General features: G+C 37.3%; 1 protein-coding gene across 1 annotated transcript; it reads right to left on the minus strand.

Moving 5' to 3' along the window:
• Nucleotides 1–783: 783 nt before the first annotated feature.
• On the minus strand, nucleotides 784–17,726 carry cfap58 (cilia and flagella associated protein 58). Its single transcript, XM_031311075.2, has 18 exons — nucleotides 17,565–17,726; nucleotides 16,270–16,539; nucleotides 15,382–15,530; nucleotides 15,142–15,292; nucleotides 14,221–14,415; nucleotides 12,728–12,865; nucleotides 11,281–11,440; nucleotides 9,491–9,573; nucleotides 8,907–9,098; nucleotides 8,283–8,444; nucleotides 7,317–7,463; nucleotides 6,848–6,988; nucleotides 6,126–6,349; nucleotides 5,425–5,533; nucleotides 5,122–5,226; nucleotides 3,850–3,969; nucleotides 3,177–3,301; nucleotides 784–2,490 (listed from the first exon to the last, which is right to left on the minus strand). The coding sequence occupies exons 1-18, from the start codon at nucleotides 17,568–17,570 to the stop codon at nucleotides 2,379–2,381; spliced, it is 2,589 nt and encodes an 862-aa protein (XP_031166935.1). The 5' UTR covers nucleotides 17,571–17,726; the 3' UTR covers nucleotides 784–2,378.
• Nucleotides 17,727–23,996: the final 6,270 nt, after the last annotated feature.

The raw sequence follows: 23,996 nt of genomic DNA on the forward strand, positions 1-23,996 counted from the left end.
ATGGCTGTACTTAATATTTTTAGATAACAAAAATGTAAAAATACATCTTTACATCCATGTATTTCAAATGTAGCCTATGCCAGCAGATGGAATATATTTGTGTCTTGTCCATCTTTATTTTGCTGACATCTAGCGGTGATACATGGACACCATGTTAATTACCTACTCAAGAAACAGAGAGGGGGATTTAAAAATTGTCACATAACTCATTTTATATAATATGATAGTATTATGAGAAGTGACACAGTAAATTAAACACTGACCCTTGACCCCTGGGTGTTCTCACTGTCCTGTAGGCCTGTGATTCAACAATAGAGTGTAAAGATCACAGGTTTAATCCCTGCATACAACATGAACCCACTATGGCTCTGAATGGAACAAAAAATCATTATGAGCATCTATTATTATACCTGGCAGTGCTCCATCACTGAAGTGTCATGGGACATATTGTTTTCTAGGTAGTGTCTGAGTGGTTCCTCCATACTTAAAATAATTAATAATAAATAAATAACAAATGAAAGATTTAAATGACTATTTAGAAATGGCTTGTCTGTTAACTAAACCTGTTTTTTCCAAATTCTTTCAGAGCAGCCTGCTAATAGACTCATTACTTCCATAATGATTGTAACTATTATTAAAGTTCTTCAGTAAGTCAGAGAACTGCCGGTTTCCCCTAAATACTATCTAAATATCTAAATTAAGGATGTCCCGATCAGCTTTTTCTGATTTTTAAAATATTAAATATCTGCCGATACACACTGTTTTTTTTCTCTAGATCCCTGATCAGTTAAAAAATGACCATGTCAGCTCTGATCCGATACTTTCCACCGATCGGGACATCCCTAATCTAAATTGTATTAGCATTTGTATGCGGTTTAGACTGGATGTATTTCATTATAACAAACAACATTTTGAATACACTTGTTGTTTAAAAAGGAAAGTTTATTCACAGAGCACCTCTCTGAAAGTGCTTTACACATCGATAAAAATAGAGAAACAAACTTTACTATACAACTGAAAACACATAAGTGACCGGCCAGCCCAACGTCTAAAGGAGGAAGGTTAAAACGAGCGACAACAGCAAGCCATGGCACTCTAGTCCAAATCCTTATAGTATGGTGTCAAACATAATGAATGGAACCTTCAGCCTCTGAAATGCTATTCTCAACAACAATTCAACATATATATTCACAATCTATCAGTGGTGAGAGTCAAGAAGGAAACAGCAGCATAAAACCTTGCCTTTACTCTTTGAGCAGCCTCAGTAGTTGACTGGGTCAGTAAACTGGGCATGAGACGGTGCATACAGTATGTGCCTCCTATGGTGACTCCTCTCTGCATATTGAAAGTCACGTGGGATTTGTTGGGAGGGAACCTAGAACCATAATTGTTTTTGTCATGTCATTTTATGGTTATATTTCATGTAGCTGGATATATATATTTTAACAGCACAATGTGCTGAATCATTTTCTTCTATGGTAAGGTGCCTCAAAGGTGAGGGAGGTGTACTGAATTTTTGCACTTTTCATAAAACGATTGGTTGGTCAGGCCCCCCTTCCCCCCATTTAGAGCCAATCATAAGCTAAAGATGGCTATTTATACATTCTGTTAGTACCATGACTGAAAACACATTTAATACATGCACAGAAGGTAACTACATACATTCAGTTCAATTAAATAATTCTAATTCAGATATATTGTAAATATTTGTTATAGTATATTTTCATCTACTATTTATTCATGGAAGCATACTCCATTTTATTTTTATTTAATTCTTGCCATACTTGCATTTATTTTTCAACTTATTTTCGCTTACTATCTTTATTGTATGCACCATTCTTGTATAGTGAGAACCTACTGTACTTGGCAATAAACCGGATTCAGATTCTGATAAAAACATGGTTTGCAGTTTCCTTCTTTGCTTGACCTCTCATGGATTGTGATGTAGAGTTACTGTAATCTACTCAGGATGAGAGAAAATTATGAATAACTGATAGTGAAAGAGTCTTATTTTGAAAATATACTAAGCTAGACAGAACAAGAACATAATAGGGACTTGATGTGTTGCTCAAGATATATATATATATATATTGATTAAAAATGTATCCTAGAACGTGATTTATTATAGAGTGAAAGCTATTTCCTTCCTGATTGCCCAATGGAAATTAGCAGCATTTGTGTATAGCAGCAGTGCTATTAAATAATCAGTATTGCAGTCATAATTCAATACTACGTATCTACATTGTAAAAGTCTTTTTTTCAGAGAGGATGATAAATGGTAAAATGCAGGGTGTTTGAAAACATAATGTCATGTGATGTGGTAATAGATCTTTTTAAAAATGTCAGATGGCTTCTAAAATATTCCCTCATAAAGGCCATTATCTTCTCACAGGGTTGTCGATCCTGAAGCCCCCCCCAGTGAAGTGAGGTTTGCTGCTCAGCTGGGGCAGGGGTTCCAGCTGCTCCACCTTGGTCTTGGTCCTCTGCTCACTGGTGAGACACAAAACTACAGCATCAATAAATGGTTCCCTTTCCCTGCATAAAATAAACTATGATTTCTTTTTACAAATCAATATGTCATTTCATTTCATTTCATTTCAAACCTTTATTTAAAACTCTGGGCCCATTGAGAGAGACCCTTATTTTCAATTGGGCTGAGTGCACAGCATGCATTTCAGCAAATTACATTATAGAAATAATGACAATAACATTTAAATTACAACAGATAAAAAGTTTAAACAATCAGGTAAGACAGACACAAGAAGATACATAGAAGTCATTTATCTAAGCTTTAAATTAACTGATAGACGGGGGAGAGACCAATTTTAAGGTGCTTTGTGGCACATTCCAGGAATGTGGAGCAACAAATGAAAAAGCAGTCTTGCCAAGCTCAATCTGTCTGTGAGAGACCTCAAGTAAAAGCCATTCATTGGACCGAGTTAACAAGCTGGAATTGTAATGGGGTAATTTACTCTGTAATAATAGTCTGTGTTAAAATATTTTTCTTTCTTTTGTATGTTCTGTTACTTGTTCTGCCTTTATGCAAAGCATCCTTGAGTCACTTAAAAAAGCACTATAAAAATCCAAGCTATTATCATTATTATTATTATTATTATTATTATTATTATTATTATTATTAATGTTAAGATGTAAAGCAGAGAAAAGATCAATCTCACCTGTGAAGCTTTTTCTCGCTGAGGTACTTCTTCTTAATGTTTGCTAGCTCATTAGCTAATCGTTGGTTCTCACTTTTGTACTCATTCATCTTTGAGTCCAGCATTCTCAGCTCTGCTATCAACACCTGTGGAATCAGAGAAAAATAACATCATTTAGTCACAGAACGCAGAGAAGCAAACAGGTACCATGTTTGACCTGAAATCAGACGCTGCATCTGTTATGATAATGTGTGTGTTATTTATAAAATAAAAGTTTTTAGATACACATGGACTGTTACATAGTGAGTTGACCTGTCACTGAATGAACTGTCTGACACAGTATCAACTGACAGGTCTTTATATCAAAGTCTACACAGATCTGATGAAGTTTGGCACATACTTTATTTAGGCAACTTGTTCTTCATAATTAAAACCATTCCACCCTCCAACATTTCATGAAAAGCCTTCATCCAATCAATACATATTGAGGCTTACATTCTGACAAAGGCCTTTGTTGAACAAAACTTTAACGGAATGATTTAACAAATACATATTATACAGTCAAGTTTTTAAAGGACAGGCTTGTGAGGGACAGAGAAAGAGATAGTTGACTTAGAAAAACCAGATTCTGATGGGGTCAAAAAGTAAAAATAAGCAAAAATGATGAGTGGGATACAACAACAAAAAAAACAACCTTGAGCTTTTTGGTTCTCTCTCTGATGGTCCACTGGCACTGCTGGAGCTGCTCAGCTGCCTCTGGACCAGGCTGCCGGGCCAGAATGTGCTTCAGCTCCACATACAGCTTCTCCTTTTCCTTGATGGGGAAGCAAAGACAGTGAGTGAGTGAGTGAGTGAGTAAGTGAATGAGTGAGTGAGTGAGTGAGTGAGTGAGTGAGTGAGTGAGTGATTCTTGACAAAATTAACTTGGCTGATATATTTGTATTATTGTTAACTAATCCCATGTAAAGATCAACATCAACAATGCATTTATCCTCTCCAATTATGGTGTGTGTATCCAAAACCTGATATATCTTATTTATATGTGCCATAGAGCTCCATTGTTGTCCAAAAACTATCAAACACATGAATGAGCCACACTAGCTGTGTTTCCATTTACTGTAATTATCAAGCCAATTTTAAGCAAAGCTTTGAAATGTCGCGAAAAAGAAATGCAAATTAGGCGTGTGTCTATCAACTGGTTTTGGAGCGAATAAACTCAGTTACAGCTTAGTTTGGTCAGAAGTTGGCACTATTGGCTACACATGGCTGTAATGCTCCAGTAAACAGATGAAGTAGAGGTTGCTAACCAGAGACAAAAAAAAAGTCTAACCCTGGCATCTACAAGAGAAAAACAGAGAGAGGACGTTTAATTGTTCTTTCATGTCAGCTAGTATTTGGAGACAAAGACACCTTATGGGAATATCCTGGAATACGCCGACAGCAGGAAACCGCTGATCAGTCCTGTGAGTTAAATGTTCGCTACGTCAGAATTTATTCGGCAAAGGCTTTTCGAATCCCATTTAACGCATCAACTCTTTCTCGACAAAAGAAAAAAAACACCTCAAGCAAGCATAAAAATGGTTTTGCACAGTTTAGGAAGTTTTATCAAATTTTGCCTTATCCATCCAGCTTTTCTAATGCGATACAATTTACCTATACATTACCATGAACACACACTGTTTAGTTTGACTCAATCCGACACACACCATCTTGTTGCCCCAAATATTCTTTAGATCACCAAATGTGTATTAATCCACCACTGAAAATAGTCTCCAACAAATGCACTTTCCTCCTGTTTCCAGTTTGTTTGCTGAAAACTACAGTGGCCAGTTGTTTTAGGATATTACTGAGCTTTTTTTTAATTTCTTTAATACATATTTGTGACCCAAATATATACTTTCACGTACTAATGTTTAGTTGGTTTGGAATATTACTTGTGTGTACACACTGAGGAGAGAGTTTTGACCTGTAATAGGAGTTCATGCTCCTCAAGCTCTTGGGTCTTGGCGATCAGTCGTTTTTGTAAGGACTGAATCTTCTGGATGAGTTCGTATTTGCCCGGGTCACTGCCCTGCAGGGGAGAGTCATTTACAAAATGTTAATGGACAGATCTTTTCCTCTTTGAAAAAATGCTTGAAGGGTGTGAGTGGCTCCATAAACTAGGAATAAAAACATTCATGTCACTGTGAGGCAGAGAAAAATAGATACGGTTTAGGGTTGTGATGGCTTCAAGCTAATCCACACAGACACTATTAAAAGAGTGCTTCACCTCCAGTCGCCTCCATCGATGAATATTTATGGGCTTCAGCTGCTCCTCGAGGACACTGTTCCTCGTCCTCTCTCTGAGCAGCTCCCTCTGCAAGTGAAACAGCTCTCGCCTGCGACACGACAACTCAATGTTATTTCGCACAGTTCTCACATACAACATTATGTGAACAATTAATACAGTAAATTTGCCCCATAGTTCACCGGAAGGTCATTTTAATCAGATGTAGAAAAACAGACATAAGGAAATATAAGCAATAACAGCTTCTTATCCTTTGCCTGGTTAGGTAACAATCATAATGCAAAATGATAAGCTTTATTGGAAAATAAATAATAAAATTAAGGAAATTAAGCAATGAAGTGACATGTTGAGTGGAATCTTAAAGGTATTGAAAGGTACTGAAAGCTTTATTTTGAAAATGCTGCAGTTGTAATAGAAAAGTTTCCTATGATATTGAAAGTTAAAAGGAAGTCATTCCTACCTCTGACTCTGGATCTCTCTCCAACTTGCTCTATCTTTCTTTGAATGGTATGCTTCTACTCTAAACACTGCTCTTTGTGGGTCACCTCATTCTTTCTCCATCCTGTCCTCCTCTACTCCAAATTCTTCTCTTAGAGCACTTCAACACTGACTGTCTTTGTTTATAGTCCACTTCATTTTCTCTTTATCCTGCTCAGGCCCTGCTCTCTCTCTTTCTCTTTTACCTCAGGTCCTCTGTGTTGGGCACAGTCTTGTCCAGGATGCTCTTCTTGCGCTGGAGCCTCTTGATCTCCAGCTTGAGCAGGCGGATGTCATCCATTCGCTGGTTGTAGTGGAAGTCCCCCTTGCTCAGGATTGATTGCTGGATCCTGATCTTCTCATACAGCAGCGCACGCTCATCATTGCGGTGCAGCAGCTGTTTGCCCAGGTTGTCTCGCTCTCTGATCACCTAGGGAGAAGTTTTGCCAACAAATAATCAGATACAAGTCTCCAGTGGAGTAACGCGTTACAAAAGTAACGCAATTACAGTAATGTATTCCTTTTTGCTGTAAGGCAGTAATATAACGCATTACTAATAACATTTTGGTAATATTATACCCGTTACAATCTCAGTAATGCGAGTTACAACGCATTTTAACCCTTAATAATGTATTAAAGTGGATAAAGATGAGACTTTATTGATACCGTGGTGAAATTCACAAGCTACCTGCCAAGTCATTCTTCCACTGTTATTTTGGTGAAAGTAACTCAAAAGTAATGCAAAAGTAGTGTAAAGCATTACAATTCAAAGACAGTTATATTGTAATATAACTAATTACTCTCAAATGGCAGTAACTAGTAATCTATAATGTATTACATTTTGGAAGTAACTTGCCCAACACTGCAAGTCTCTGTTTGTCATTCTCCTTCTCTAGTTCTTCTTGTCTATCTCCTTCTCTTTCTTTACCTGTTCAAGTTGTTTCTTCTGTTGGACCTGCTCAGCGTCAGCGTCGGCTATAATCTTCTGCAGTTTTTGCTGTTCTGCTTTCTGGCCGTCAACACTCTGCTTTGTTTCTTCAAGCTGGAGCTTCATCAACTGCAGCTCCCCCTGTAGGACACAGAGATGGATGCACACATGTATACAGATTAGGCATAAAAGGTTCTGGCAATGTACAGTGAAGATAGCCCTAAAAAGTGAAAACCACTCATGGTTAATGGCTATATTTAGCTTTGGAAGTTGGTCAATAGTTCCCAGTGCTACTTCACTTTATTTCAACAAATAAAATATACTTAATTCATATATAATTAATACAAGGGGGCAAATTGACATTAACATGTATTCATTTGGCCAAGGTTTTTGTCCAAGCGCAATTTAAATGTTGATGAGGAACTCAAAACCACACCCCACTATGAAGCAATGAGGCAGGCTGCATTACCTTGAGAGCCTCGTTATCCTTCTCCAAACGCTTGTGTTCCTGCTGATCCTTGGCGATGGCAAGCTCCTTTCCAGTGATCTCATCTCTCAGTCGGGTGACCTGGTTGTTCATGGTCTTCATCTTCCTCTTCATCTCTGAAATCTCTTCCTGAGGCAGAGAGGCAGACCATGGAAGGAAGGAAAGGAAGAATGGAAGGTAGAAAAAAAGATAATTATATGGAACAATATATTATATACTGTACATATAGAATAAAAAATGCAACCAGTAGTTGAAAAGTTAATAGAAGTTGTGAAAAAGCTGCCTAGCCTGTCAGCCATAGGAATCGCTAGAGCCGTTTTACTGGGGCACGTGTCAGAAATGGCTTTCCCTCTTGGAGATATTTTCCTTGCATCATATAGTGCATTTCGTATATGTTTGTTATTGCCTTTTGGGTTCATTATTATTATTGCAGAATAAGCCCAGTTATTTCAATTTCAGCAGCAGAATAGAAATGGCAGTACTAGTGGGCCAAGCAATGGCAGTATGTATAGCACAGCATATAGCAGACTTTTCTTGGGGGGCCCCAGTAGAGCTTTATGTCTAGCAACGCCCTGTCAGCCCAGGTTTACCACTGGAAAAATGTGGGCATATTTAGCCTCAGCCATCTTTTCACACTGGGAAATACAGAATATAAACTAGCTGATTGACTCCTTAACAGGATAATTAACTAACAAATTAAAGATGGCAAATAGACAGACTGCAGTAAATGGGCTACACATTTTTCTACCTTAACGGGGTAATGCTTTACAATTGGCCTTCATTCAAAATCACACTGATGGTCACCGAGCTCACGTGCAAGGCTTTGGCCTGCCCATTGGGAGTCTTTGTCACTTTGACATGTGGACAGGAGGAGCCAGGGATCAAACACTAACCCTGTGATTAGTGGATGATGTGCTCTACCTCCTGCGAACAGCTGTGCTTTGGTACCTGAGCCTCGATGAGGTTTTTGCTGTAGAGGTTCCTTTCAGACACAACAGACTCCAGCAGGTTTTCTTGCTGTTTGAGCTGGCACTCTGCCTCAGTGACCTTCTTCCTCCAATCAAATATCTCCGTCTCTCGCACTTCAACGTCATTCACTTTCTGTTGCACCTGTGGAACAGAGCAAATTTGTTTTTTGGTTTCTGTTAATGGATATTGTTCATACAGTTAATGTTTCTACTAAGTTATATTTTTTTAAATTATTTTTCCACTATTATTTAGCACTTTGGGACTTTATTCTGATTCATTCTCTATTTTCCTATGGTTTTAAGTATGATGACACTTCCGGTCTTTGTTCTATATATTTCCTGTTTGTATCACTTCTGGTTAGTCACCCTGAAGAAGGCCTGTGTGCCGCAACGCATTGGTGCGTATTGTTTACCTTTTGCTATGCATTAGCCGCATCAATAAAGGCTTTTTAATATTTTCTTCAAGACTGCCTTGCTGTTCCCTTCAGACATGCTAAGGTTGATGGCAGCTTTCCCAACCTTGTGATAAGAAATAGCTTTGTGTAATATTAAAAAATAATCCAAATGATGAAATGCAATAAGCTAGCTTTTCTGCATAACTTGCCTTCTGCATGAGGTTGCTGGTCTCGTTGATGTAGCGGTCCCGTTCTTTCTCCAGCTGTTGGATGATCTTGCGCTGCTTCTGGGCCTCATGGCGGTAGCCACTGATCTCGTGTTCCAAGGTCTTCTTGTCCTGCTCCAGGAGCTTCACAATGTTCTGCTGTTTCTCCGTTGACAGTGCAGCTTTGATCATGTTCTATTGAATGGGATCATACACACAAATGTATAAGCATGAGTAAATGATGAGGAAAACTATAGATAACAGGAGAAATGTGTGGTGGTGATGGCGCAGTGGATATAACACATGTCTTTGGTGTGTGAGATCTGGGTTCAATTCCCACTGTGATACATCAACCAATGTGTCCCTGAGCAAGACACTTAACCCCTGGTTGCTCCAGAGGCGTGCAACCTCTGACATAGCAATTGTAAGTCGCTTTGGATAAAAGGGTCAGCTAAATGACATGTAATGTAATGAGAAATACTCTGTGTGTCACTGCTCCACTGTCCATGAACATTTTAATGACATAATATTGTGCATCACACAACGTCCTCCGTTAGCAAGAACCTGAGGTACACTACAACGCATACCTTATTTAAGATGTCTCTCTCTCGGATAAGCTCTTCTATGGCTTTCCTGTCAGTTTCAACTTGCTTTTGGGAAGATTCAAGATCTGTGGAGGGAGAAAGATGAGGACAGTTTGTATTGATGGCCAAAGCCAATAGTGTTGGATATTTTCATATTAACTGTTTCAGGGGTCTTCAACGTTTGTAGAACAAGGACCCCTCAGCTGAAAAAGAGACGGAGCAGGCTTAGGCTACTATATACAGTATAATGTATAAAATTGAGCTGCATAATAAACTGGGCCTACAATATAGGGCAGCCTAAATCCTTCAGATATACCTTTTTATAGTAAAAACAATAATAAGCTATTAAAATAATAATTTATTGACATATTCATATATTTCATATGTTAAATGTGGAACAGTGAATCCTTAAGCTTAACTGTATCTGTGGATGGCTACCTTACCTACAGGCCTATCATCAATGTTGTGTAAATTTAAAAAAGATTTATCTTTTCAAATAATATGTTTGATTCATGTTAATGTATATATATATATATATATATATATTTTTTTTTTTATCAACTATCAACTACTATCAAACTATCAAACCATAATTTGGTGCCCGCCCCCCCTGCAGCAACTCTGAGGACCCCCTGTTGAAGATCTCTGAACTAGTTCTCTTTCATGAGCGTGCCACTATGTCATTTTTAAGTAATTTAGCAGGTCTTAAGGCTTTAGTGAAGTCTGCTAAGAATAAGAGCTATCTCAATGAAAATGCTCACAGTGCAGAATATAGAACAAAATGAAGTACATACAAGAATTGTAAAAGAGAAACAAGAAAATGCCAAGAAATATCAGAGACTTATCAGACTAGGCTGCAGGTGTGAGACTCTATAAATACAAGAAAATCTAAAAATAAAAAAACATCACTGTGTCAGTGCATACAGAAACAAATATATGGGCTGTGATTAGAAATGGTCACTGCTTGTTTTCCTCTTAATTACCACATACAGCTGTTGACCACCCTGCCAGTCCCCGACTCTATCCATCACCCCTGAGACCTTTGTTAATGTAATGTATGTATGCATTTTAAGCCCTTCCATCTCAACTTCCACTCTGATTATAGCATTTAGAGAACTACAGTAGATGTTAGTGTTAAGAAACAGGATCAGCAACTGCTATTTCAGCTCCAAGAGATAGGCTCTCATACTTCCTCCAGACAAATTCAAGTTATAACACTGATACTATAAAAATACTACTAAAAAGTTAGTTCTATTGATATATTGTTTACCTTTGTTGTTGTCTCTTTCCACTCTTCTAGTTGTTCCTTTCTTCCAAGGCCTCCGGATGTACAGGACATGCACACATGCATATATACTTGTGTCTATGTGTTTTGGGAATCATTTGTAATATATTGTTTTGTATTGTATTGTAAATGCAGGGGCTTTTTTTGAGCATGTGCACATGCATGCATATCTGAATGCATCGGTGGATGCATATGTGGGTTACTTACCACAGTGACTTATATGGATTTGGATTGTGTTTGCGTGTGGACAAATCTGCATTTATGTAGGGAAGATAGACATATTTTCATGTGCTCATCTTGTACTCTTGTAGGATGAACGTTTAGGTTTCATTATCTCATGTCAGACTTTAGAACTTATTTAAGCTTGAGGCTGATGAGCTCACAGGGACCAAGACAGGGCAGCACTGATGGCTAGAAAGACTGGGCAACATACTGTAGAGAGGATGATGGTTCATGGAACTCGCCAAGTGTATGTGTGTGTCTGATTAAGCATGGCAAGCTCCCGTACCTTTCTCCAGACCGGCGATCTGAGCTTTCAGCGTCTCCCTCTGCACATCCACATCAGCTTTCTGATCCTCCATCTGGTGGAACTTCTTCTGGATGGCTTCTCTCATCTTTGTCTGTTTGGCAATCTCCTGACGCATCTGATTCACCTCCTCTTCTCTCATCTGACAGGCGGGAAGGGCGGAGTTGTGTGAAGTATTCACCAAAGTAGCGAGGAGTAAACAGGAGAGTGGAGAGGGCTATGAGTCAAATGTGGTCTGTCTCTATGACCACAGCCCTCACATAACTATTTGAAGTACTTAAGACAAAAAGAATAACCCTTTTTCTCTTCTTTCTGTCTGATACAGTTCAGAACACAGTACACCTGTTTCTGACTGGCTCATTACATGATGTACTGTCGGAGCAGTGCCCCCTTGTGGTTCAATAGGACAGAACCACATCATCCATTATCAGGTATCCTCCACCACTGTAGATCTGAGACATTACTGAGAACAATGCAAGTCCCATGACTTCCATTTAGAGTTGATAAATAAGAGAAGAAAATGGAATGTTAACCGCGTAATGCCTGCACAGCTTTACCTCTTCTCTCTTCTGCATGTTAAATAATATCACTTTCAGGACTGGCCAACTTCAGCTATATACTGTATGCGGCCTATGAAAGATCAAAGAGGAGTGAGTAAATGCAGGTTTTCACTAAGCATGAATGTTACTGTGTGGCAAGCATGTATGGTATCGTAGTAAGAAATATGGGTGCAGTAAAACTCAGAATGAGTGAAACCCAACAGCTTTTTCTCACTGTACTCCTTCAGTGTAACAATGTTGATGCAGGTTTTGTGGGAGGAGGTTTTTCAAAAGTAAAGTATTATAAAAATGGCTCAAAAGATAAAAAGAAATATTCCTGCAACCTTTTCTCCAAATAAGATACTTGCCATAGCAAGCTGCCTATTAAGGATGAGCTCTGAAAGAACAAACGTATGCTTTCATATTTCCATGTTGGGTGACTTCCAGTAGGGTTTTTACATTAAGAGTGTGAACTCATTATCAGTTATCTGTTACTTGGCCACTCTCTCTCTGTCCCATTCACATTCAAAGCCATGCATGACACACTGCTAACATACACAACACAATATTAACGTGTGCTCAGTTCTGCCTTTCTGCTGCTCTCAGTATTCTGCTAAAACACGTTTTGCTTGTTGAATGAAAGGAAATCATTTCCGACATTCTTTCATGGAACAAATTGAACACTGAATTGAATATAAAAGGCAACAGTTAAAAAAAATGACTTTAACTTTCAACTAACACAAAGACTGTCTTTCGCAATATGTTGCATCCTTTCACGTTGTGTTTATTGCACCGGGTGACATTGCGATGACGATAACAAAACGATATATTGTGCAGCCCTAGTGTGTGTGTGTGTGTGTGTGTGTGTGTGTCAGTGGACCAATGTGTACCTTGAGCTCATTTGTTTTCTGCTGATTTTCCAAAGAGAGATGTTCTTTGACTGATGAGAGCTGCTCACACTCCTGCAGCAGCTTGTTGTTCTTCACTTGCATCTGCTCCAGGTCCTTGGTGGATCGCTCATTCAAGATCTGTCACAGTCAGGGAAGGGATCCAGGTGTCACATGTCATTATATTATATTATATATGTATGTACTGTATACATATGTTTGTGTGTATATATATATATATATGGAAAGTAACTATATCGTACTTCAATATAATTGTAAGGTACTTTTAGTATTTTTTTGAGTATTTTCATTTTCTCCTACTTGCCTATTGTACATTTTACCTCTCTATTTTATAGCTTTAGTTACTTTGCATATTCACATTCATTGTACAAAATATTATGAATAAACTATGATGTATTAAAGTGGATAAAGATGAGACTTTATTGATCCCGTGGTGTAATTCACAAGCTAGCTGCCAAGTCATTCTTCTGCTGTTATTTTGGTGGTGAAAGTAACTCAAAAGTAACGCAAGAGTAGTGTAAAGCATTACAATTCAGAGACAGTTATATTGTAATATAACTAATTACTCTCAAATGACAGTAACTAGTAATCTATAATGTATTACATGTTGGAAGTAACTTGCCCAACACTGATAACTACACACTATGAACCATTACTTAAACTTAATTAATCATTTATAAAGCATTGTTCCTAAATTATTACACATTGTTATGGTATTCATAAACACAGTTATACATGTTTTATTCTTGATTAATAAGCTCATCTATAATGTGTTTAATGATTGTATTTTCATACTTTTTGAATGATGGATTCACCATTTCTAAATTAGGTTTAAAATAAATTACACAACAGCTATTTACGGGTTGTCAATGGTTCACAAGATCATTAAGAAAGTGTGAGTAAGTGTGATTACCAAACTATTTAGATGTACGTGTATGCATGCATTTACACATATAATGATTTAGACATGCACTAATGGTCAGTCTGTGTGTTAATATATGTTTTATAAACACTTATCAATACTGCAATTCATGATTAATTCAGGTAGTTAGAAAGCATTTACTCATACCGTTGTGAGATCATCTAAAGTGGGGACTATCTATGGCTCACAAAGCATTTATAAATAAGATTAAAGGGCACTTTCTAAAATCTTGTGAGCCATTAACCATTCGTAAATAACTGGTTTTAAAATGATGTAATACTTAATTTAGAAATGGTGAATCCATTAATCATAAAGTATGGTAATAGTTAGAGGTTATTAATCAAGCATAAAACATGTAAAACTGTGTTGATGAATTACATACTAATGTTTAATAATGTGTGAACAATGCTTCATGAATGATGAATGAAGTATTTACTGATCCTTAACTAATGCGTCATAGTGTGTAGTTATTATAAAGAGTAAGGATCTATAATTTGAAAGACGATGATAAATATTATAATGGTAGGTTTAAAGAATATGCTTTATGCTTGACCTTTATCTCTTTGAGCTGCTGCTCCAGTCTCTGCTGCTCCTCCTTGGCCCTCTGGGCCTGCACATTCACAGCTTTCATTTCCCCCATCCTGGCCTCCATGTCGACGTGCAGCTGCTTCACCTCCTTATCCAGCTTTTCCTTCAACCTCATCTCACGTGAAATCTCATTCTGTTGGACCTGGAGCTCCTGCTGGAGCTGGATTTAGACACACAGAGCAGCAACAAGTTGGCATCAGAGCTAGATTGAACAGAGTTTTATTTGTGAGCATCCCCAATGGCTTCAGCAAAGCAATGTCTATTCCTCCTACATATGGTCATCTGCAGACATATTGATGTGGAAAAAGAATATTGTAAAACATAAGTAACGCTACTATAATATATATAACTATATAATATATATAGGCCTGTCACAATTATTACATAAGTCTTATCGTGTTTGTGTATTGTATGTTCATTTAAGAAAATGTTTTATGATAATAAAGAGGCGTGGCTTACTTCATAGGCTGTGTACCTGTGTTACTACAATATCTGGGTCACATAACAGAGATATAACTAACATATCTGTTCTGGGATTCATTCTAAACTTTAATTTGTTAGAAAAAGTAATACATAAATGAATAGTGTTTTAATTTGACTGAAACAGATTGCAATTATTTCGGAGACAATTAATTGTACAGCAAAATTTGGAATTGTTACAGTTCTAAATATACTGTATACACAAATCCAATTTCCTTCTACAGTACATCTCTGTTTTGCTGCTGCTCAGGCAGTATTAGCAATCTTCCCATGAATAAAAGCCTCCTAACAAAATTTTAATCCGGAGTTACAGAAACTTATTGTGTCTCTACCACTGATGTGAAAATCTAATCAGAAGTACATTACAGGACATCCGACTGTCTATAAGAATTTGCCACTTATTTACCTGAGAAATATTTTCTGAGGCACTATCTCGCTGGGCCTCTATCTCCTGCTGGGTGGCGATGGCCTTGTTTAGTTTCTCTCTCAGAGACTCCACGGTTGTCAGCAGATCATCCCGCTCTTTAGTCAACTCCTGATTCATTTTTAGTAGATCACTGAAAAGAAACAGATTACAGATGGTTCCATCCAGTTTTCCAACACAATAAATGACTGAGAGCACGGGTGATGGTGACAAATGGGTCACCTCTGCTCTTGGTCCGCAGAGAAGCCAGTTTGTTGTTCAGCCATTTTTATTAGGTTGGCAACTTCTTCTTTTAAAATCCTGATGGCCTCTTTGTCCCTCTTCTCTTTATCATGTGCAGCATCAACCATTTTCCAAGCTTTGTCCAGCTCCTACAGTGTAGGCAAAGGAACATTTGAGCAAACTATTGTAGAGTTAATAGAATCTGAGGAGTCCAGAGGAGAAAAATGATAAAAAAGTCACCCAAATGAAATTATATAATAAAATACAACTGTCTATACTAAACACCATATACTGCATCAGCTTGGATTTCTGGTCATTTATTTCACAAAATATGTGTAACATAACCTCCATGTTTGAAATCATGTCAAAACCTTTATAAACAAACAAAAAAGAAATAACGCGACACAATACTGTGGCCCCACCAGGTGTCAAACTCAAGGCCCGCGTGCCAAATATGGCCCCTCACAAATTTTGATCTGGCTGGCAAACCAAAAAGACGGGAAACTGTTTTTCAAACTGCAATCACGAGACACTTTGGCAGATTTGCTGACTTTGAGACTCAGAAATTTCCCCAGAAGCAAAGAGTTTTCATATTCAGGCTGTGAAACAGGTTGCTGTGAGGCGGCTGTGTGGTAGCCTACTTTAAAAAAAATCTTTGATCTGCTTGATTTGCTAAATTCTATTGCTGACTTTTTTAAGGGCTTTATGTCGACCAAACTGTAAGTGAGAAGACTGTATGACACATGCAATAATACAGTCAAAGTTATTTGAGTTTTTTTGGTTAAATAAAAGCAATAGCCCTTGATGTGATTCTCATTTTCCAGTGTGGCCCTTAGTGAAACAGAGTTTGACGCCCCTGCTGTAGCCCCTCATGTTCTGGCAGTATACCCTCTTTAGTGAAGTTATGGTTGTCTCATCATCCTGGGACAGTTTCAGGGCAGCTGCCACTTTAGTTGAGGTGGACACAACTTCCGCATTCAGCTCCCTGCATTTGGACATGAGCCTCTTCTCATTCTCTCGGGACTTCTTCAGTGCAAGGATGAGCTTCTCGTACTCCACCCGGACCTTGTCCATGCTCTTGTCCCCTGCCAGCTCATTGAGGACCATGTGGAACTCTTCCAAGGACTCAAACATGTCCTCTCCTACCGGCCTTGTCTCCTGGAAACACAGCAGAGCCACACAGACTGTATGTGAACATGTGTGAAGGTTGGGAGTCAGAATGAGCCTTTTATATGTATTTCAACAGGTAAGAAGTTCTGGGTGAGCTATGATCTGTCAGATATAACCCTCATGCATTAAATCAAGTCATTATGAGGCAGAAACAACCTTCCAGGTAGAGACTGCAATCAATTTTAAGCAAGCGCAAAAGCGCATTTCATGGGTTGTAGGCCTATTGCTCATTTAAAAAGGTATTTCGACAGGTAAAAAGTTGTGGGTGCATAACCTGTCAGCTATAAATACAATCAAGTCATTTTGAGGCAGAAACAACCTTTCAGTTACAAGGGAAAGACTGCCACCACTTTTTGGCACAACACCTGTCTTCTGTCCATATGTGCTTTCTATCGAAATGTGCTTCTGCACATGCGTAGGAGCATTGTTTATGCTATCCCTACCTCTAAATATATTATAACAGAGTATCAAAATATGCTCCCCACATTCTTACCGTACACTTTACCCGGTTTGTAATCAAAAACATAAATAAAGTACAGACGAAAATACACAAAAACACATAATTCATTTTTAGACAAGGCAGTAAGTACCGTCAGAACACCGCCTCCTTTTCTGTCCTTATGAAAAGGCCATTTCCACAGACAAATAACAGGTAACGTTAATGTTATGTGAAATATATTATTACACGAATTTACTTAGCTAACCTACTTAATGTTTAATCTAATGGGCCATTTTCAAGTTAGTACTTTGTATTTGAACATTTGACTTACAGTAGGTTTAGCTAAGTTAATACAGACAAGGTGGTGAAATTAACGTTAGCAAACATGCTAATAGTTCACTTTCCACGCGGTCTAATATACGTCATATTAGCGAAATTTAACGTTACATTAACTTTAATTGTGTTGACAATTCCTTGCGACACTTAGCTAACCATTTATGTTAAAAAATAAATGTTTACGTTACGTTAATACTCAATGAGCATAGCTAAACGTAAAGTTAAGAAGAGCACTTACCTCCATTATATGAATGGAAAAGTCAGTATACAATTCGTGAATCCTTAGCTACAGTTAGAGTTGTACTGGTGTTAGTTAGCTACATCAATCGAGCTGTTGACGTCAGTTGCTAAGCAACCGCAGATCTCGCGAGAGTAGGAGCCGCTGGTCTGCTGTGTTGAACAATCTACATTGTACCAACATTATGTACTAACAGTGCACGTTGTTTTATATATATATATATATATATATATATATATATATATATATATATATATATATATATTCTTACCGTACACTTTACCTGGTTTGTAATCAAAAACATAAATAAAGTACAGATGAAAATACACAAAAACACATAATTCATTCAGGCCCTTTCCACAGATAAATAACAGGTGGCGTTAATGTTATGTGAAATATATTACTACACGAATTGACTTAACCTACTTAATGTTTAACCTAATGGGCCATTTTCAAGTTTGTACATATATATATATATATATATATATATATAAGTCTCAAAGTCTCAAAAAGACCTTCTTCCAAGGATATTCCACAGAAAATTATAATTTAATTCATTCCTTTGGAACCAATTCAAATTCATGTTTTGATGTTGTTTTGTTGTTGTCTTTGTAATTTGTCTCATTGTTAATGAGGGCCACCCCTAAATGATTTCTTGAGCATAAAAAAAGGTTGAATGAATGTAAGGATAAAGTGAACATTTACACAGGGGTTTTGATGTCAGTGTCCATTAATGCAGGTATACCCACATATTGTAGGGAGTCTAAAAGAATAAATAATAATACATAAATAATAATAATAATAATAATAATAATAATAATAATAAAAGAAAAGGGTGCCAAAACACCATGTTCAATACAAATATATTTAAGAGGTAACTGGGTCAGATCAGTTCAGCCCAAACAGATTAGAGGTGTGTCATTTACCACTATAGTCTCATGATAACTACATAGTGCTATGTGAGACTTTTCTATCACAATATCATATGGCTTAAATCACTGTGTTCATGGTCTTAAAGGATGTATAGGCATTTTAACTGCAGCCTATGTTTGTGTTGGCCTATGTAATTTGGCTTGCCATAGTAGGTAAAGCACAGGTATGATACATAACTATAACAACTCCGCTGCATTGAAGTCTCTCAGTAAGTCATGCCTGTGAGCCAGAATATCATACCATGCCAAAAGGCCCCTGTGGATATTCCAGTATATTATTTTAGTGAAAGACAGGCATCATTGGATATTTTTTAGGGGGCCCACATTACCTAGTTATGCTCTTTTTTTATAGTAACTCTGTGAAAGCTGACTGTACTGTACAAAAACATTGAGTAGCCTACATAGTGTACAATTTACACTTCTGAATAATTCATATTTCAATGATGAAATGTATGCATTTCTTCTTTATAATAAGCAGCTAAACGTTTACCTTTGATACCAGTATGATACCACTCCAAGTTAAAAACAACAGCCAGTGGCTCTGAGAGGCTGACGTTATGAACAGCTGTTCTGTGAGCTAAATGCTAATGTCAGCATGCTAACATGCTTACAGTGACAATGGCAACATGCTTATTGTTCACCAGGCACTCAACACAAAGTACAGCTGAGGCTCATGGGAATGTCTTGGGTTTTGCAGGTATTTGATGATGATGACCTGATGATGGCGCCGGAAGAAAAGTCAGAAATCCATGTAATCATAACAATACTAGGAGCTGACTTTTGTTCTCATTTCTCATTTTTCACTAATCAAATGTTGATGCTGATTGCTTTGAGGACCATACCAGTGGTTTTAAATGCTTTGTCACATTTACTCTAAATCACATTCATCACACAACTTTGCAGAACTTGATGCTTTGTTTTAGATATGTACTCTTCCTATTTTGTATTTTACCTTCCAATTGATACATATCCATTGGTCTGTATAATAATGTATAGGTTGATGCTGATTAGTCCTAAGAGGCAATGCAGACTGCTAATTTATTTTTTATTTTTAGAGAAATCAAATGAATGGAGATCAATAGCGGCCTGAAACAGTAGGGGAAATACTTAAAAAACACTGATATGGCCCTTTAACACAATGCAGAGAAAGACCTCTATATCTAAACAATGTGCATCAAATGATACCACTTTGCTCAATAACATGAAAAGTCATCTTAGAAAATTTAAACATTTTAATAAATAAAAACTGATGTAATATACACCATTATGAATATACAACTACAACAAGCATACCAAGACATTTGAAATACAAAAAACTGACAGTTTGCTTTAAAAGCTTCAATTTTAGGAAGAGTGGGAGTGAGCAGGAATTACAATAGCCATACATTCTTGTTAGTGTTTGTGCCAACACATATAAAAAGCATCATGAGTACTGACTTCTCAGAGATGGTGAACATAAAAAAAAGTGAATAGTTACAGTACATATCTGGACTAAATATTTCCATGTAGAGACATGTTGAGGTACTGAGTTGTCTACACCTGTAACTAACAGTGAACACACTCACACGTTTTTGTAGTTCTCCAGAGGGTCATGATAACAAAAACCCCATTAAAAAATGAAGTCTGTAACTCAGTTCTACACGTCTCAGGAAGACCGAACAATTAATAGGAGACAACTTCAGTTTGTTCTTCTTCCACTTGTATTGCATTTTTTGATGAAACAAAAAGAAGAGATAATCAGTGTCATGTAACTTGTACATAAAGATACAGTTTTCATGTATAGAGGCTCCAAAGAGTGTTAACTAGTATTAAACAGCATCTTTATAAGACAATATTTCAATGCTTTCTCCGGTCTTCAAACATATTAACAATACAGGTCCTGTATAAGCAACAACCTCCATCTAGTGGTGGCTTTTGGAGTAGCTCGGTTGCAGAACGAGTCCTAATGACTTGAAGGTAAGAGATGTTCCGATACCAATAACCGTGTCGGAAAAGCCTCCGATACCGCCTAAAATTATGGTAATTGCGATACCACGTAATTTAGCCACAAAGAAAATCTACTTTAAAGTAGTTTATTTATGTTCTTTTTCCGTTATGACTGACTGTGAAACTGGATAGTAAGAGAAAGTTCTGTGGCGTTCATTGTTTGTGTCTGTTCATGTTTCACAAAAGGTTTAACCCGAGCCAGACCGTATAACAAAGATAGCAATCATATCACATCCATACAGGGATGGTAGTATACAGCTGTCAAAACATAATAAAATTTATGAACCGGTATCGGATCAGCACTCGGTATCGACCGATACGTCAGTTCAGGTATCGGAATCGGTATCTGGAAGCAAAAAGTGGTATCGGACCATCTCTACTAGAAGGTGAGTAAAAGTCGGAGTTTCACTCCCTCCTGTCATCATGTTGCTTAAACTGTACAATAAAAGGGCACCTGCAGGAGGAGTTAGTATGTTAACCTGACCTGATAGAAAGACTTGGAAGGGATCTGAATGTCTAAGATGAATACCGTATCAAAAGTCATGGTGAGCATATCTGTTCACTCAGCACCGAACACAATGTGTGGATACTATTTGCAACCACCAATACATGACATCGAAGCACTGTGAGACCAAAATGATGAAGAACAATTTTTCAAACTCAATCCCAAGATAAATCATGATGACACGTGCATTCAAATGAATGTCCTATTCAATTTCCTTGCTTTCAAATTTGCCAATCAAAATGTTAGTCCTATCTGATCTGTGTATTCCCTGAAACAACAGCAGTCAAAGTGAACCATCTACACACATGAACCGACCCAGATCAAATGTTGACCGACTGGCCAAACAGCATCCTACAGTACAGTACAGGATTGTGGAGCTACATTTTGTCTGAAGCAAGGAAATATCTAACTTAAAAATAAAGCACCACAGATGTGTTTAAATAGCACCAGTGTCAGAATGTATATGACGTGTTTTTTTTTTGGCAATGTACAGCACTGAATTGGATGTCACCAATGTCTTGGGTAACGTTTAGCAGCTGCTGCAATGCTCAAACTCCACTTCTGAGCAAAAGGCAACAGAACGTTCATATTACTTTGCACATGCTTCTGCCTATAACCTAAACAAACCAAAAAACCCATTCGGATCCCCTTATGTCAGTTCAAAGCATCATGAAGCACTGTGTCTGTTACATACATACTGTAAATATACGACGTGAAACATTTCTATCTGCACAGTTTGTGAATTATATGATTATACAGTTATATTTATGTGCTCTGCTGTGATACAGATTGCAAAGGAGCACCATAGTAAGGAAAAAAAGATTCTCACCATTCTTTCATGCCAAAAATATATTTTTGAAAAGATGAATGTGTGACTGCAGAAGCCAGCCTGGTAGAAAAAAAAATAATCAAGAAGTAAATAAATAGCGAGGAGTTAATCACTGTCCCGGAAAGGACCAATGTTACGTGTGGTAAGATGATGGCCCACAGATAATTCAACAATTACATTTGCTATTCACACCAAATGGACATTGCTATAATAACTAGTTTGCTGTATCCTTCTGTGAGAGTCTCTGGATAATGGACAGTGAGATATACAGTAGTGACAGCAATTTTGGTGCACCATTCTCTTTTGTTTTGTACACAACTTAAAAACCTCAGACATATTTCTCTACTGTGTGTACGATTCTGCATTGCTACAGTATAGAGCAACAAATGGATATAAAAATAATAGAATATAGACTTATACATTCTTGAAAACAAGTACTGTCCCCAAATATAGATACTCATATAACCATTTTGGTTCCATGACAATATATTTATATAGACTTTTTTTCTCTATATTTCTTGGCTCTATAATATTAAACTCTTTAACTAATTTCTAGCATTTAGAAGATTTCCATCACTCACATATAGACATTGGTCTGTTACATCATGTTATAATGTGTCACTGAAGCAGACCCTACACTACTTCGGTTCCCACTCACTCTTGTATATAGTTAATGTTCATCATATTTTCTTCTACAAAAAATATATATGACAAGGTAAGCTTATTTGAGATATTATTTACACAGTGTAACAAAACTTTGTTTTCTAAATCTCAAATCTGTAATGCCTTTTTGTACACACACGCTTGGACAAAAGTTGACACATTATATCTCAATACACGTTGCTGTATCGATACACTGGTGGTAAGTATCTGCAGTGTGTTGGACTTCTCTAAGACTGATTTTAGATGAGCTTGGCTTTGTGTCACATTTAGTTTAGATTAAGGTCTCTGCGTCAGTGCATCCTTCCTGCCAGCAAGATGATAGAAGAGTCTTTTATTTAGTCATTTATTTACTATTTCACTGGCTTTTCAGCTTTTATTTCATTTGAAAGGCAGAGTCATGTTGTGTGACGTATTACAATGCACTTTATCACTGTATCACTTTGCAGTTTTATAATATTCTAAGTTTGTCAGTTCTGGCCATTAGTCAAAATAGCAATATGTCTATTTATTTACAGATATCTCAGTGATCTCAGTGATATGATTAAACCCCATGTCACAACACACGTGTAAATTGCTCATTTGGGCTCTTTTTTTTGTTGAGGAAATAAGGAAAATAATATGGCAGTTTTAGGTATCAGATCCAGTTAGTTCAGAGAGTTGCATTTCAAGAGCAACTAAATGTAGTAAATATGGCGGCAACAAAAACTTTGTACTTGTGCGGCATGTGTTAGCACCAGAGGTTCTCCACTCTTAGCGTATGGGATAAAAGCCTGCTCAACACGTCAACAATACGATGAGAAGTCTCTTTTAATGCATCTTAAAATATGTAAAGCCAGAGCAGAACGTCTGGTTCTCGTCTGCTCAAGAGTCAGGAGTGATACAGTACTGAGATTTTCTTTTAAAGAGATTTTCTTTTTCGCCAGACACCACAAACATAATTATTTGTAAGCTATTTCAGAGGCTTGTACAGTACTATCAACTGTGAATCATCACTTTATCTCTAAATGTGTTGCACTAGTGGGGGCTCATATGACAGTAGAGTTACCCTCATCATGGTACAAAGTCTGTAATATAATTCTGAGCTCGGGTATTTCACAAGTTTACATCTATGTACTGCACTTAACACAAGTCAGACTGCAATTTGACAACTAAAGCATCTTTTTAAGGAAAACATCCGCACATCCAACAATTCTTCTGTGCAGGTGCAACTAGAGCATCAAAATGGACTTGTATCTTTTCACTCCATACTACAGTTTGTGAGGTAACATTCACCTAACATGTACTATAAAAAATATCAATTGATAGACATCACAGAAGTAGTAAAGAGCAAACTACCTGCCCTAATTACCAAATCATCTAGAAACAATTCTGGGTGTTGCAACGGCTTCAAATCCATGTATCTAATGTGCTTTTATTGCATGTCAACACTACTACTACTACTGTGGCCAAAACTGCCATAATGGTCAAATTTCAAACATTGGGACTGTGTCTGCCTGTACAGCAGGTGGTTTTATCAT

Source organism: Sander lucioperca, chromosome 13 (assembly GCF_008315115.2).
Source record: "Sander lucioperca isolate FBNREF2018 chromosome 13, SLUC_FBN_1.2, whole genome shotgun sequence".
NCBI lineage: Eukaryota > Metazoa > Chordata > Actinopteri > Perciformes > Percidae > Sander > Sander lucioperca.